Source organism: Manihot esculenta, chromosome 2 (assembly GCF_001659605.2).
Source record: "Manihot esculenta cultivar AM560-2 chromosome 2, M.esculenta_v8, whole genome shotgun sequence".
NCBI classification, from domain to species: domain Eukaryota; kingdom Viridiplantae; phylum Streptophyta; class Magnoliopsida; order Malpighiales; family Euphorbiaceae; genus Manihot; species Manihot esculenta.
Window position 1 is genome coordinate 14,917,805 of NC_035162.2, and position 15,516 is coordinate 14,933,320.

The 15,516-nt window shown below is 34.5% G+C and overlaps 3 protein-coding genes across 4 annotated transcripts; 2 read left to right on the forward strand and 1 right to left on the reverse strand.

Annotated features, from left to right (window-relative positions):
• The first annotated feature begins 758 nt into the window (after positions 1 to 758).
• Positions 759 to 6,513, forward strand: LOC110609564 (probable F-actin-capping protein subunit beta). Its single transcript, XM_021749225.2, has 8 exons — positions 759 to 1,118; positions 2,040 to 2,110; positions 2,796 to 2,909; positions 3,297 to 3,382; positions 3,461 to 3,534; positions 3,670 to 3,789; positions 5,744 to 5,839; positions 6,069 to 6,513. The coding sequence occupies exons 1-8, from the start codon at positions 990 to 992 to the stop codon at positions 6,147 to 6,149; spliced, it is 771 nt and encodes a 256-aa protein (XP_021604917.1). The 5' UTR covers positions 759 to 989; the 3' UTR covers positions 6,150 to 6,513.
• A 144-nt stretch (positions 6,514 to 6,657) lies between these two features.
• LOC110606279 (pentatricopeptide repeat-containing protein At1g34160) lies at positions 6,658 to 9,577 on the forward strand. Its single transcript, XM_021745030.2, has one exon. The coding sequence runs from the start codon at positions 7,742 to 7,744 to the stop codon at positions 9,458 to 9,460; it is 1,719 nt and encodes a 572-aa protein (XP_021600722.1). The 5' UTR covers positions 6,658 to 7,741; the 3' UTR covers positions 9,461 to 9,577.
• A 386-nt stretch (positions 9,578 to 9,963) lies between these two features.
• On the reverse strand, positions 9,964 to 14,872 carry LOC110608482 (very-long-chain aldehyde decarbonylase GL1-9). Of its 2 annotated transcripts, none has more exons than XM_021747723.2 (3): positions 14,726 to 14,872; positions 13,805 to 14,162; positions 9,964 to 10,808 (listed from the first exon to the last, which is right to left on the reverse strand). In XM_021747723.2, exons 2-3 carry the CDS (start codon positions 14,033 to 14,035, stop codon positions 10,266 to 10,268), a joined length of 774 nt encoding a protein of 257 aa, XP_021603415.1. In that variant the 5' UTR covers positions 14,036 to 14,162; positions 14,726 to 14,872; the 3' UTR covers positions 9,964 to 10,265. The 2 variants fall into 2 exon arrangements, with proteins under 2 accessions (XP_021603415.1, XP_021603414.1); XM_021747722.2 differs by having other exon boundaries at positions 14,537 to 14,872.
• Between the last annotated feature and the right edge of the window lie 644 nt (positions 14,873 to 15,516).

A 15,516-nucleotide genomic window follows, 5' to 3' on the forward strand; every position in this document is an offset into this window, starting at 1 on the left:
GGCTAAATTGTTTTTGCTTTTATAACTTTAGATATTTAATAAATTTTAATTTTAGTAATTTAGTTAAATGTTTAATTAATTAATTCCAAATAACATATAAAAATATTTTTATGTATATATATTATTTGATATTGATTCATTAAATATTTAAAGTAAGCATATAACCTATTAAATATTTAAATTTAATAAAAATTAAAAATTATTTTTTTTAAAAAAAATTTATATGAAAAAGCTGTTTGGTGGCTTCAAATCAACTCCTTAATTTTCTGTCCAGAATTGGTTGGATAAAGAAAGGTCCACTTTGGCACTTTTGTAACATGCACCTCTACTCATCACCACCACCACTCAGCCTTTTTCAAATTATCTCCATCATCACCCACCAGAAAAATAAAAATAAAAAAAATAAATAAATGGGAAAAAAAAGATAATAATAAAATAATTATAAAATGTTAATTATAAATAAAAAAAATGAAAAATTTACTGTATTATAAGAGTTAAAAATATGAAATTTTATTTTTTAAAAAATTTATTTTTAATTTATTATTAAAATATAAATAAAACTAAATAAATTAAGGTAAGTAGCCGTTGCATCTTATAATAATTCGGATTAAATTAAAAAAATAATTTTACTAATTTTTAAATTTCACATTTTATTTAGGTTATATACTTAATTTTACTAAAATAAAGGCATAAATCATTTTTTTAAAAAACAAATCTAAAAAGATGAAAAATATTTGCACGAAGATATAGAGCCAAGCGCCAAGCGGCGTGCAAAGGCAAAAGGGAAAAGTAGAAATCGAGACGACGAGGAGTAAGGGAGTGGACTTCAACAATACTGCACAGTAGTGGTTCCCGCAAGGGAAACTCGGATCAAACAACGCGCCTCTTTCCGCTTTTTGGTTTTTGAAGAGAATACAGTAGAAGAATTAAAACCTCTCTTTGATTTGTTTCCTTTTTGGCTGTTTTTCCTGTGAAAGTAAAGGAAAGTGATGGAGGCTGCCATGGGGTTGATGAGAAGAATACACCCTAAGCAATCGGAGACTGCTCTTTCTGCTCTTATTAATCTTCTGCCACATCACTCCTCCGATCTCCTCTCCCAAGTCGATCAGGCACTCCAGGTGTTTTTACATTTTTTCTACTTTTTTTTTTGTTTTTGTATATTTGAAGTTTCGCCTTTTTTCTGATTTTGTTTGGGGCTTGGTTTTTCTTTGGTTAAGTTGTGCTAGTTGTTTGTAAGGTTGATTGGTTGCGGATTTGGTTTCGGTGCCTTTTTTTGTTAGGGTTTGGTACATGTATGTTTGGCTACTGAGAAAGAGGAGGAAAATGGGATGAAGCTAGGGTTTCTTTTCTCAGAATTTTATCTACCTTGTGAAAATATTGAAAGTTATAATACTTATGTGATGAAGTGAGAAAATTGGGTGCTTTTAGCATAATTTGAGTATTTCAATGTATAAGAACTTAATTGAACTAAAAATACGGGAAGTAGGTTTATTTGACCTTATGCATCCTTAACATTAACAAAATATATAATAAATTTGAAATTGGACTTCTCCTGCTATGTTTTTGACTTGTAAACAGTAGATATGTATGTGTCACCATGTCCACCCTCAAAACTGAAGTGGTAGGTTCACTTCTTGGGCATTATTGAGGACAAAAATATTCGTTTTTTACTACATGTCAGTTTTGAAACTCTAGTTTGTGTTATATTTCAGATTTATCCATTCTTTTGGCATGTATGATTTAGTTTATGTCCTGGGATAGCTTTCTTTTTTTCCTTTTTTCCTTTTTTTTTCCTATTAAATGAATACAAAGTAGTTGCCTTCAATCTGAAAGATATGTTACATGGATTAGTTTGTTCTTTCTATTATCTATGTGGAAAAATAAATTACAATATTTAAGTATGTCTTGGTTTTGAATGGGCAAACAACATACACGGCAACTTCAATTCAATGTGAACAGAAATTGTGTCCTGCTTTTAAAATGTTTTTGTATAATGTCAAAGATATCCTTTTAAGTTGTAAATTCCTTTGAGCAAGCAGGTGTTATGCGATGTGGATTGTGGAAAGGAGTTCATATTGTGTGAATACAACAGAGATGCCGACTCTTACAGGTAACTTCTTGACTGAATCCTTTATTGAAGGTTGTGGTCGTAGCATGGTGGATTTAATATCTAATGTGCTAGCTTTTATTCAGTTCTCTTAGTGCATATGCACCCTCTCTCATAATTCTGTAGAGTCTACACTCCATATTACAAGGAGGGCCCACATTTTTGTGACGAGGAACACTGTTTTTTATGTGCTCTGGGAGCGTAGTATAATTTTCCATGATATGCCTAGAAGGTGATTGAATTGTGTAGATCTATTCTCATTGAAGAGATTGTCTGAAGTGTGAATTCATGGTCATGGATATAAAATTTATCAATATGGCTGCTCCAGGGGCTTTTTCTGAGAGAACAAAAGGGAAGGCATTTTTTGGAGTTCCATTGAAAAAAGTAAAATTGTTACATTATAATCCTTAATGCTTTTACTCATATCTTTCATATGTATATGCTTTATCTCTTCCACTACTCATATAATATATTTATTCATGTATTTCTTTCATTCTAGACTTGTGCTATTACTGAGGTCAAAGTTGCATGGCATATGTTTTCCCGTAGTGCACACAACTGCAATTTCAGTTTTCTTAGGGTGTTGATTTTGTGCATGTATGCTCACATGCCTGTATTTGAATGAGTTTTCTCCAATACAAATTGGCCTCAGTTGTGAGTTGTGACCGATTTTGTTTTCTTCTTGTAGGTCACCGTGGTCAAATAAATATCATCCACCACTGGAAGATGCACTATATCCATCGTTGGAGTTGAGGAAACTCGAAATTGAAGCAAATGAAGTCTTTGCCGTCTATCGTGACCAGTGAGGTCCTTTACTTACCTCGTCTTTGAGTCAGTATTTTTTTTATTGTTTCAGTTGTGATTTTGGTACTGAAGAGTTAGTAAAGATTTTTCCCCTTTCTAATTGACTTCTTTAATCTTTTAAGTGACTGTTGTTGTTTTCTTGATGATTTTGGTGTAGAGGAAAATCCAAAACCTTTTTCCTTTCTATTGGCTGTTACTAGTCTTCGTTGTATGATCTAGGAATATAACAAATCAATTCTCTGGATTTCTGCCCTTTCTAATCAACTGCTTTTCAAAGAAATGGTTCTATCATTTCCTAGTAAAGTTTTTTTTTTCTCTGTCATTATCATTTATTTACACTGCCTAAGATATATAGCAACAGTCTGATCACCTCGTAAGCTGATAGGTATTATGAAGGTGGCATCTCATCTGTTTACTTGTGGGAAGATGATGATAATGAAGGTTTTGTAGCATGCTTTTTGATAAAGAAAGGTAAGCTTTTCTGCCTAAGTTAGGACTGAGAGTGTGCAGAGTATCTTTCTAATGGATTGCGTTGCTTTGAGGATTAAGATGGCTCAAAGACAGGGCATGGCAGAAGAGGTTACCTGCAGGAGGGAGCATGGGAGGCCATTCATGTTATTCAAGTAAGCTCGTGCTTAGACTGTAGATTTCATGTGATAAAGTTTTCTCCTTTCCTTTCTTTTTTATCTTTTTCAATTTTCTTTATAAGTATATAACTTGTTATTCCGCTACTGCTGAAATTTTAATATGTTATTTAGGTGGGGCCAGAAGAAGAAGGAACAGCTCATTATTGTTTAACCAGTACTATTATGCTGTCTTTGACTACAAATGATGAATCATCTGGTACATTCAGTCTCTCAGGGTCTATTAGACGACAGGTATGTTACATGTCGTGTTCCTGTCTCTTCCCCTGCCCCCTTCATCTCTCAATTTAGAACAGAGAATTTCAGTTTTTTTTTGGTTGATAGAATTAGTTAATTTACTTGCTTGATGAAACCTCCCCCCCCCCCCCCCCCGCCCAATCAGATTGCAGAAAACTCACACATATATATGTAAGGGTGAGCAATCAGTAAGTTCAGTTCAAAACCGAACCGAACCGAAAAAACCAAAAACTGAAATAAATATGAAAACCTAATCAAACTGATTTTTTCTATTCGAAATCAGTTTACTTTTTCAGTTCCAAAATTACCCAATGTTTTTCCAGTAACTCCATTGTTTTTTTTTTTAAATTTCTCTCTAGCCAAAGAAGATGGAAGGGAGATAAACAAAATTTACACAAGGAAATACAAATCAATGGAATATTTATAAATCCGTCTTAGTATTAAAAGTAACACAATATAAGAAATACAAATATCACTGCACAAGGATCTCTTTGACAAAAAAACACATGCACAAGCCCAAGGATCTACAAATTGAAGCTGTGACGCTGCGATGCTGAAGCTACGATGTGGACCTGGTGACGCTGTAGGCCGCCTAGAGTTACGATGCTGCCACGTTGGAGGCTGCCTGGAGCTGCGACATCGGTGATGCAAGAGGCCGCCTGGAGTTGTGCTACTGCGATGCTAGGAGGCCTATGGTGTTGCACGCTGAATCCTTGTTTTTTATTTCAACAATGGAGAATAGGTTGCTAATATTGGGAAGAGAGAGAAGATGAAATTGGAGGAGAAGGAGGAGGCGGCAACAAAGAAAATAAAGAGAATATAGCTAGTGTTTTTCATCTTAAAATAATGTATATATACATGAAATTGACGGCTCAAATTTAATAAAAATGGATGGTTAGGATTTATAGTTGAGAGAAAAAAAAAGGTAAAAAAAGGCTAAGGTTACTAAATAAACCGAACTGAATTATTGAACTAAATCGGTTCGGTCAGTTTTTTCGGTTTAAACCGAATATTGCTCAGCCCTATATATATGTGTGTGTGTGTGTGTGTATATATATATATATCGAGAAAGAACCCTTTTACTAATCATGAGGAATGCATCCTTTCACTTTGAGTGCTATCTTAAACTTTTTTTGACATTTTAATTCAAAAGAAGTTGATTTTTTAATAATGCGCTTTTTATCCTGAGTTTGGATAGCTGAATCATGCTACTTTTCCCGTTTAATTTTAATGGGGGAGAGGTGTTGTATAGAAATTAGCTATTGCTTTCTTGTGTGCAATAGACGTCAGCTTTATCTTTGTGGATCTTATTCTTTCTCATTTATTAGTCACAGATCATACTGTTTTTCTGTGTCTTCATGAAAACTGAATTTTTCCTCCTATTTCGATCACAAGTGACATCTAACCTTCATGTGCCATTACTGTTTGCATCTTTACAATAGTCATAATTTCCCTTGTATATTTGATTTAGGGACCCCTGGTTTGGAATCAAGAATTTCACAAGAATTGAATTCAATTGATTTATTTTCTATCATTTCTATTATTTGGAATGAAAGATCCAATTCCTTTCAACTTAAGAGAAAATTTCATTTGAAAAAAAATCGGAACCATGCATAATTTTGTAAGAATTTTTTTGAATTAATTTTTCTTTTGCAAAATAAATCATTCCAAATGGAGCCAAGAAATAGAAATGGACTGGAAAAATGAACTTAATAAAGATGATTCAAAATTCTTAACAATGTATGGTTCAGCAGCATTCCTTTTTTGCAAGAAATTATGATGTTCATACTTCTGCTGTTGATCTTGTAAGGTAGCAATTTTAGCAACCTTTCTCATTTTAAATGATGACAAAAACGCAGGAATACGGCTATTGCATGTGTATGTGCATGTATATATTGATCCACTGTTGATTGAAGTGTGAGGTTAAATTTTCTAATTTTATCTTGTGTAGATGAACATGGACCTAGCAATAGCTGATGGTCATCTGTGTAACATGGGAAGAATGATAGAAGAAATGGAGGGTAAGCTTAGGAACTCGCTTGATCAGGTATGTGGTTCATACCTTCAGATTCTAATTCTCAATTACCATGTAAGGTATCTAAATATTTAGGTACAACTTATAACCATTTGAGCTTATAATTTGATGGTTAAGTGTTTTCCCTAAAGTTTCAATTTCTTGCATCCTCTGTCCATTCAAAAAATTAATTAAAAAGAAAAAACGAGGTTGCAGCTACAACAAATTATGTGTTACCTAAGCAATTGTAGTCCTATTACAGGTTTATTTTGGGAAGACAAAGGAGATGGTTTGTACCTTACGACCCCCAGCTGAAGTAGTGATGAGACTGCCAAACAGCTGATCATATGATGATGGCAATAGAAGTTGCATTCGGTTTGTCTTGGAAATTTGTGTTAAGAGTGTGATTGCTGGAGGATATCTGTAGATTTCCTTTGTCTCTTTACCCTCTCCATGAGATCTGTCTTTACTTGAGATCAGTATATGTTCACAGCTTGTATTCTTGAGGTAGCTCCCTTTGCACAGGATAGAGATCCTTTTTGTGCTTTTGCCAAGACTTCATTTGAACCAGTTTTCAGTGGTTGTTGCAATGTATTCTGATATGACCATCGCTACTGTTCCTTTGATTCCTGCTGAGAAATTATTGTGAAACAATTACAAGCTTTTCTTTGTAAAATAGAATTTAAAACTTCTCTTTTGCCTGCTAATTTACGATCATAGGCCCCGTTATTCACATTCTATAATAAGGCTGTTGAGGAATTAGATGGCTGGTAGTTTGATGGAACTCGACAAACTTTCTTCCAGCATCTTAAAGGAACTCCATACGATAGGACTTGCAATGCAAAATCATTTAAAACTCATTTCTCATAGTTTGTCTTAATGCTTTAACTGTTGTATCCATGGTAGGAAAAAAAAAAGATCATTAGAATAAACTGAACAGGGCAGACTCCCCCAATAGTAGCCTTGCTCTCCTCCATATGCTGCAAGTAAATCCTTGATTCTTACCCGGTGAAACAATGCCCAAAGAACGCAAAACTGGAAATGAAATAAACAGAACATACATCCACATTAACTTTTGCCTAAAAGATCAAGACCCGCTAAACTTCATCGGATATCTTATCTCTTCCAGTGGTTGCAGTTGCAAAGAAGACAATTTTCCCTTCGAATATCCTGCATCAGTTAGGTCGACAGTGATGAACATCAGTTTAAAACTCTGGGACCATTTCACAGTTGAAGCTATTAAAAATTGTTTATATATTTTTTTGTCTGACGTAGTCTAATGATCAAGGCGCTAAACTCACTATGGCGGAGTCCGGCTTGAGCTATCCCAACCTCCATTAAAAGAAAAAAAATTCTACATTAAATTTATCTTTTTTAGTTATAAAAAATTAAAAACAACTGAACGGCTTCTTTAAATTACCTTTTTTTTTTTTTTTTTCTAACATCATCTATTCCAACCTCATCCTAGGGATGTTTCACATCATTCATCATATAAATTTCTCCAGTCTTTGTTTCTGAACAAGTTTGGCACAGCTTGTAGCCTGTTTCGGATTGGCATTGAGTTTGGGCTAAAAAGTGCTGTTGGAAAGGTCTTCTTATTTGTAAATTATGTTAAAGATAATTTTAAATTTTAAATATTAAATTATTTGTTAATATTTTCTAGATGGTATATTTAAAACAAAATATATTTCTCCGACTGCAGCCAAATAACAATAATGACAAACAAACCTTATTTTTTTATATAAAAAAAATTTCTATTTAATTTTCATATCTTTAGAGTTTATTGATCTAATTGTTTTATTTTTATTGGTTGATCACATTTTACCATGTCTGGGCCTTATTCAGCCTCTGTTCCAAGAAAAATGAAACATCTTCCCTCTGTTTTTCTCTCTATTATCAGAGAGAGAGGTGACTCTTGCAGCCCAGAGTAATGGGATGGCCTCCTTGCTACCTAAACACACCTCTCTCTCGCACGCTAAGCAACTCCAAGCTCACCTCATAACCACTGGCCAATTTCAGTTTCCAATCTGTTCTTCTCGCTCCAAGCTCCTAGAACTCTATACTCTGTCTCTCGACAGCCTCTCATTTGCTATTTATACCTTCTGCCAGATCCTTACCCCTTCCACCAATGACTGGAATGCCATCATCCGCGGCCTCATCGGAAGCCCTTCTCCTACAGATTCTTTTCTTTGGTACAAAACTATGGTTCGTGGGTACTATAGAGTTGATGCCCTGACTTGCTCTTTTGTTTTAAAAGCTTGTGCTCGTGTTTTAGCTTTTTCCGAGTCTGTACAGTTGCATTCTCATATTGTGCGTAAAGGATTCTTGGCTGATGCTTTGTTGGGTACTACGTTGTTGGACTTATATGCAAAAGTTGGCGATATTTATAGTGCAGAGAGGGTGTTTGATGAAATGGTGAAGAGAGATATTGCTTCGTGGAATGCGTTGATTTCTGGTTTTGCTCAAGGAAGTAAGCCTACTGAAGCTTTGGCTTTGTTTAAGAAAATGGAGATTATGGGATTTAAGCCTAATGAAATTACAGTTCTTGGCGCGCTTTCTGCATGCTCTCAATTGGGAGCTTTTAAAGAAGGTGAGAATATTCACGCTTACATAAGAGAGGAAAAGTTAGATATGAATGTACAAGTTTGTAATGCAGTTATCGACATGTATGCCAAATGTGGGTTTGCGGATAAGGCATATTCGGTTTTTGAGAGTATGAGTTGTAAGAAGAGTCTTGTTACTTGGAATACAATGATCATGGCATTTGCAATGCATGGTGATGGGTGTAAAGCTCTTGAGCTTTTTGAGCAAATGGGTCAATCTGAGGTTAACCCCGATGCTGTATCTTATCTTGCACTGCTATGCGCTTGTAACCATGCGGGGTTAGTAGAAGAAGGCTATAGGTTGTTTAATTCCATGGAGAAGAGTGGAGTTACACCTAACGTTAAGCACTATGGGAGTGTGGTTGATTTGTTGGGCCGAGCCGGGCGGCTTCAGGAGGCTTATGATGTTATCAATTCTATGCCAATGGTGCCTGATATGGTACTCTGGCAGACTTTGCTTGGTGCTTGCAGGACTTACGCTAATGTGGAAATGGCAGAACTTGTTTCTCAGAAGCTGACGGAGATGGGATCTAACGCTGATGGGGATTTTGTTTTGTTGTCTAATGTCTATGCGGCGAAGGAGAGGTGGGCTGATGTGGGGAAGGTAAGGAACGCCATGAAGAATAGGGAAGTGAAGAAGTTGCCTGGAGTTAGCTATGTTGAAGAAAAGGGTGTGATTCACAAGTTTTACAATGGTGATAGGAGTCATGAAAGTTGGAGGGAAATTTATGCTAAGTTAGATGAGATTAGATTCAGGATTAAGGAATGTGGGTATTTGGCTGAGACAAGCTTTGTGTTGCATGATATAGGAGAGGAAGAGAAGGAGAACGCATTGTATCATCACAGTGAGAAATTGGCTGTTGCTTTTGGTCTGATTAGCACTAGCACTGGGATGCCAATTCAAGTGATTAAGAACCTTAGGATATGTGGGGATTGTCATTCGGTGATCAAGCTCATATCAAAGATATATGATCGAGAAATTATTGTGAGGGATCGAGTTAGATTTCACAGGTTCAAGCAAGGTTCTTGTTCTTGCAGAGATTATTGGTGAAATTGACTTTTTTTTCATGTATTTTTTAAGTTTGTCCTTTGCAAAGGAAACCTTATTGTATTTGTATTTCAAAGAAAAATAAGTTAAATTAAAATTTAGAAATTTATGTCATGCAAATTATAGTTGTGATATTTTCATAAGATAATAGCAGATTACGGAATTTCAATTATAGTTAAATTGAAGTCTAGAGAGTTCTATAATACAAATTGAAACATTTATACAATCACTTAAATTTAGAGATAATGAGTGAAATTAATTTAAAGATATATAAACCCCTTTGAGAATATGACAGCTTTGCAATTGTAAGCAGGGGATTTTGGAAGAAACCTCTGTTTGCAAGATCTAAGAGAGAAATAAAATGGTGACTGTTTGGATAACTGGTATTAATTAAAATATTGAATGAAAAGGATAATGAAGGCTTCTTTCAACAGAATCATCAAAGTTTAGGAGCCTCATTTTTAGATGGTTAAAAGCCATGTGGGAGGTTGACTTAACAAAACATCTACTATTAATAATTTAAAATTTATAGGCATTTAAATTTAAAGTACTTGTGTATTTGTTGCTACATACAGAACATCACAATTACAATCCATTGGGTAGGTTGGTAGAATTACCAACTAAACAAATGCACTGTCAATCAACAAGAGAAAAGGGATGAACACCCAAAAGAGCTATCCTGCTAAAAGCCTAAGACATAATGCGTCAACAACCAACTCTAATTCAACTGCCCAACAAGAAAAGGAAAAGAAAAAATCCTCTGTTAAAGTAATAACATGAAATGACATAGCAAGTCATCATATTTGAATTAATCTTTCACCAGCCTTGCCTCAAAACCGCCTTCTGCTCGCTTTACTAGATCGTACGGCATATGGGTTCCAAGAAGTTTATCCCATATTGAGAAGAATGGCTGAGAATAGTTGTACTTTGTGCCTTGGAGTTGATGATGGATATCATGATAAGCAGTATTGTTTTGGAAAAAAATGTGAAAGAGATTGCCAGGCAACCAAAGTCCACAATGATCATCCACAGTTTTAACCACAGCAAAGCAGAAGAAAATCACTCCTGTACGTGCAGTCATTCCTGATACCAGGAAAGAGATGGCCCCACCTACTGTATCAAGCAAGAGACCCTCCAGTGGGTGATTATAGAGGGCCCCAATTGCATAAGGGACAACTAGCCTATGATGTTGAGAGTGGATGTGGCGGTATAGGAATTTGTTTTGATGCATATACCGGTGCACAAAATACTGCCATGTGTCCATGACGAACATAGCAATTATAATCTGCACAATTTGAATGGGAACGGAAGGCTGGATTGTTATCCCAGATGCATCTGCTGTTGAGGTCAACTGCAGCAAACCACGGGTGAATTAAAAGTTATAAAGATTGATAAAAGAACATTAACTGGTAACTGTATTCAAATATCTCAAGATCCTGACAAGACAAATAACACTAGCAACTAATTGATATCCTCATCATCTATATCCTACCGACTTCTCTGTGATAACTTCATGTCAGATAAACAAACTACTTGATTTATTCAAGATCAAACAAGCTGAAAGGATCTCCATCATGAATTCTTTGATTACATTCAAGGAGCCAACTAATTTGCACTTCCTCTTCAGAAACTAATACAACAAAGAAGTAAATGCAAGAGAGAAACAGTCTGCAGTTGAAATGAGATGCACATGCAAGGGGGCCAAATGTAGGATTTTAGTCATAAAATATATGACACAAACAATGGAAGAGATTTTGCCAGAATGATGCCCATCTTTTACCAAAACAAAGATGGTGGCTATCAAGCTGGGGGAGGTTCAGTGACGTCATTTCAGGTTCACTTCATGTTTTAGGCGGGTTCAGGTTAGCTAACAAGTTGAGCTTTGGGTAACCATTTCAGGTAATTAAGGTTAATTAGGACACTTCTTTAACAACTTTATAATTTTCTGTGACCTTTCGATGCTTGGGTTCTATTTCCTATGCAACTTTCTTGGTTTTCTTTCATTTAGGAACAGTTGGGTTTCAGTCTATGTTTTGGATGGGTTCTAATCATATTTTTTGGGTTGGGTCAAAATTTGCCATATCTGAGAATGTGTATAAACTTAGAGTGGAGAATGACAATCATGCACAATACCCTACACAAACCACCAACTGTTATATTATGTTTATCATCTTCAAGTTATCATAAAAGCTACAAGAAAACTCTATGATATTTAATAGAACACAGATGAAACACAATCCATGTGCTCCTAGCTGAATGAGAGTTTTAAGGAAGACAAATTCTGAAACAAGAAGAGAAAGGAGACAGAACATAGAATAGCATCAGAAGGAAGAGATGGTAGAATAAGATAAGCTCTTTTGAGAAAGCAAGTAACCCGCCACAAGAAAAAGGTTAAGTACTTCAAGATTAGTACAAAGGGGCCAATATATTCATGTTATCGTTACCATGGTTCAAACCTTTTAAAGCTACAAGCAACCAAAAGGAACTTATTAGATCACATGGGATTTTGTGAAGAAATTAGCAACATCACAGTATGCAAGAATTCTAAGGCAGTAAATTAATAATGAAGTTCAATCAGAAGGTTAAAGCCATCAAGAAGAAAATTAGGCATGCCATTAGCATTGAAATGGTAAATTGGAACAATTATCCATTTTTGCTTTGGGAGAACATCTTACAAACATCAAAGAAAACAATCAAAAAATGATAGAAACACAAATGTATAACATATAATACTTATTAGAAAAATGCCCAACACATGATTGAAATCAACATTTTGTTGAGTTGAACAAGAAGAAACCAGAGTGAAGATTTTCCGAGAAACAAAAACTTCAAAGGAATGTCTTAAATATCCATGCTAAACATGATCATATAACATGAGCATTTATACAGATTTTAACAGGACTACTACAGAAGTCACAAAAGTCTTACATCTGCTTGTAAAGTAGCCAATTTTGGTAACGCTATTATGGAAAGCAACTTGGGCTTCTTAGCAACAGCCCCTCAAGTCTCCTTTTTCTTGGTAAGCAAAAAGGGTAACGAAAATAAAATGATAGAAATGAAAACAAATGTATAACATAAAATATTTATTAGAAAAAATGCTCAACAAATGATAGGCAGAAATCAAAATTTATGTTGAGTGGCTTCAAGAAGAAACCACAGGGAAGTCCAAAAAAGTAACTTCCAGGAATGTCTTACATATCCAGGCTAAACAGTCATAAAACAGGAGCATTCATACAGATTTCAATAGAAGACATAAGAGCTCTAAATCTGCATGTTAAGTTGCCAATTTTCATACTGCTATTCTCATGAGCATCTTAGCAACAGCCCCTCGTATCTTCTTTTTTATGGTAAAAAAAAAAATTAAGCAAAAGAAATGATAGAAATGGACACAAATTTAAAGCATATAATTTTTATTAGAAAAGATGCCCAGCAAATGATAGGCTCAAATCAAAATTCAAAAAGTGAGCTCCCTAATGAAAAATAAATTTTGAACTCATATAATTTTTTTTGCCTTGCCAAGCTACCATACACATTGCAAAGAAATCCCCCCCTCTATGGTTGAGTTCTTCTAACAACCAGAATATTCCATAACAATTTTACATAGTTCATCCCATTAAGAATGGAATTCCAGAACTCAAACAGAAAAATGCATTTTTAACCAAGTCAAAACTCATATCAGCAACAAATAGAAATAATGTGTTTGAAAACTTGATTATGACCAGCAGAAAATTCATACACAGTTGTAGGTCAGAGCCAAATTCACATCCAGATCACCTGAAGCCCCTTCTTTCCAACCTCTTTTTAATTGTACTTCAAAGCTTTACGCCAAAACCTTCCTCAACAGTGATGTATGTTTGGTCATTGCCATTTTCTTGCTGTGTCAGTTATTAGTTAATGCTCATCTCCTATTGTTTGTATCTCTCATTGCTATTGTAAGGGGCAAAAAGGAGTCCTCCCCTTCAACCAAAATTAATTGATACCCTTCATAGAGAGATCATCACCCATGCTTATTGGCACGTTGCACAAAGAAAGTTCCCAGGTGGTACAGTGCAGCTGCGTTTCTAACCTCAACATGTTCACATAAAAGAGCCACTCTCAATGGCCAAACATCTCAAACCAGAAGACTAAAATATTGTTTACTTGATATTACTTCTTTGTGCATCAATCCATCTCCGTCTCCTCCATCTACTTAAACATCATCTACTCTGTAGCTTGTATTTCTTCACATAGATAATATATTTTAAGTTTTATTAAGCCACATCCAAAGCAAGAATCATCATTTCATGACAACATAACGCATAACACAGACAGCAAATATAAATTACTCTAATAGGTTCAATTACTTACCCAAAAGAGAGCATGAGCAACTACAGCCTGAACTAGCTGTTGAAGCAAAACACCCTTGACGACCTTTGCAAGTGGTACCAAGTTCTTCTCTTCCTCCTCTTTTCTAGTGTGCAACCGGTATTTATCCATTGGGGGCAACATCTGATAAAACCCAGCATACAACCAATAAACCACAATTGGGGCAAAAGTGCCCATTGCTTCATCACTTGCATAAACTTCCCAGAACACCATAGCTGATTCAATTTACAAGGTGCTGTATCACTTATTACTAAAACTTCGAATTCAGCTTCAAAAGTCTCCAACTTTGAAGCCGCATTAAAGTTTAAAGATCTACAAGTAAATGAGCATTCCACAAAACCTGAGGACATGGGAAAGAGGAGGGCGGAATGAAAAGTCAAAATTAGAAACTTCGAAGATGCATCGGCGCCAGAAAAGTAAGCACTAGTAATAGAAAATGACAACTCTAGTTCCACATTTCTTTTATATAATATTCCTTTATTAAAGTATCACATTACCATAATGTCTAGATAACATAAAATTAACCTCAAATTACTTTTATTTGAAGTTGAAAAGGCCATACAAGTTCAAATTTGACATGAATCATTTTTTTTTAAACATAAATAAATAAAACCTAGAAACCTTTCATTTCCTTTTTCCTCCATTTCTGAGCAACCAAACAAAACAGAAACGATACAAAATTCAAACAAGTAAAAGGAAAACATAGAGACTTACAGAGAAAGAGATCGTTAATAGAAGTCAGATCTACCTCGTTAGTGACAGTTACAATTCATAGTTATCAGACGTTGAACATTTTCTTTTTCAATTTTTGGCTGTTAAAGAAGGCAGGGCTTAGCTAGAGAGAGAGAGAGAGAGAGAGAGAGAGAGAGGCGTTCACTTAAAGCCGTACACTGTTGAGTTTACCTCAGTTGCCCTTCGCTGTAAGTATCTTAATTAAATTTAATGTTTGGAAAGCCAGAAAATGATTGGAATTTTGGATACTCTGTCTTCAGTTTCTCTCTGATTTTCATTCCTTTTTCTTTTTCTTTTTCTTTTTTCTATTTTTCTTTTCCTTCTCAGCTGGCCACTTTTTGCGGGCACTGGCGCACGTGGTGCTTGATATTTTCGTCAACGCTTATTTCGTTCAACTCATTCTCTTCTCCTTTGGCAACTCATCCTCTTCTTCAACAAGAAAAAAAAGTCTTAGACAAAAAAAAAAAAAAAAAAAAAAAAAAACCAACAAAGGAAGTGAGTAGAAAATATTTAAGAATTAAAAAAAAAAAGCTCTTCTATTGGTTAAAATAAATACTTACCCATTTGATCTATTGACAATTATGTTTTATGATTTACTATTTTTTCTTTATTATTTATTTATGGCTTTCTTAAAGATTTTAATCATATTAAATTTATTACTTAATTTTAAAATTATTACATGAGTTCAACCTTAAACAATATATTTATAAATATTAAATAATTTAAAATTGCAGATAAAATATTAAATTTTAAATATGTACACATTAAATGGAAATTAAAAATCAAATTTTAAAATAATTTAAATAAAAATAACACATTGTACATAAAAAAAGAGCAACCATAATTATTTTTTTCCATTTTAAAGAGATAAAAAATTTTATTTTAATATTATCTATGCTCCTTCACTCTCCCTTCCATCTCTTTACAAAAAAGAAAAAAAATAATTAAAAAACAGCATAATT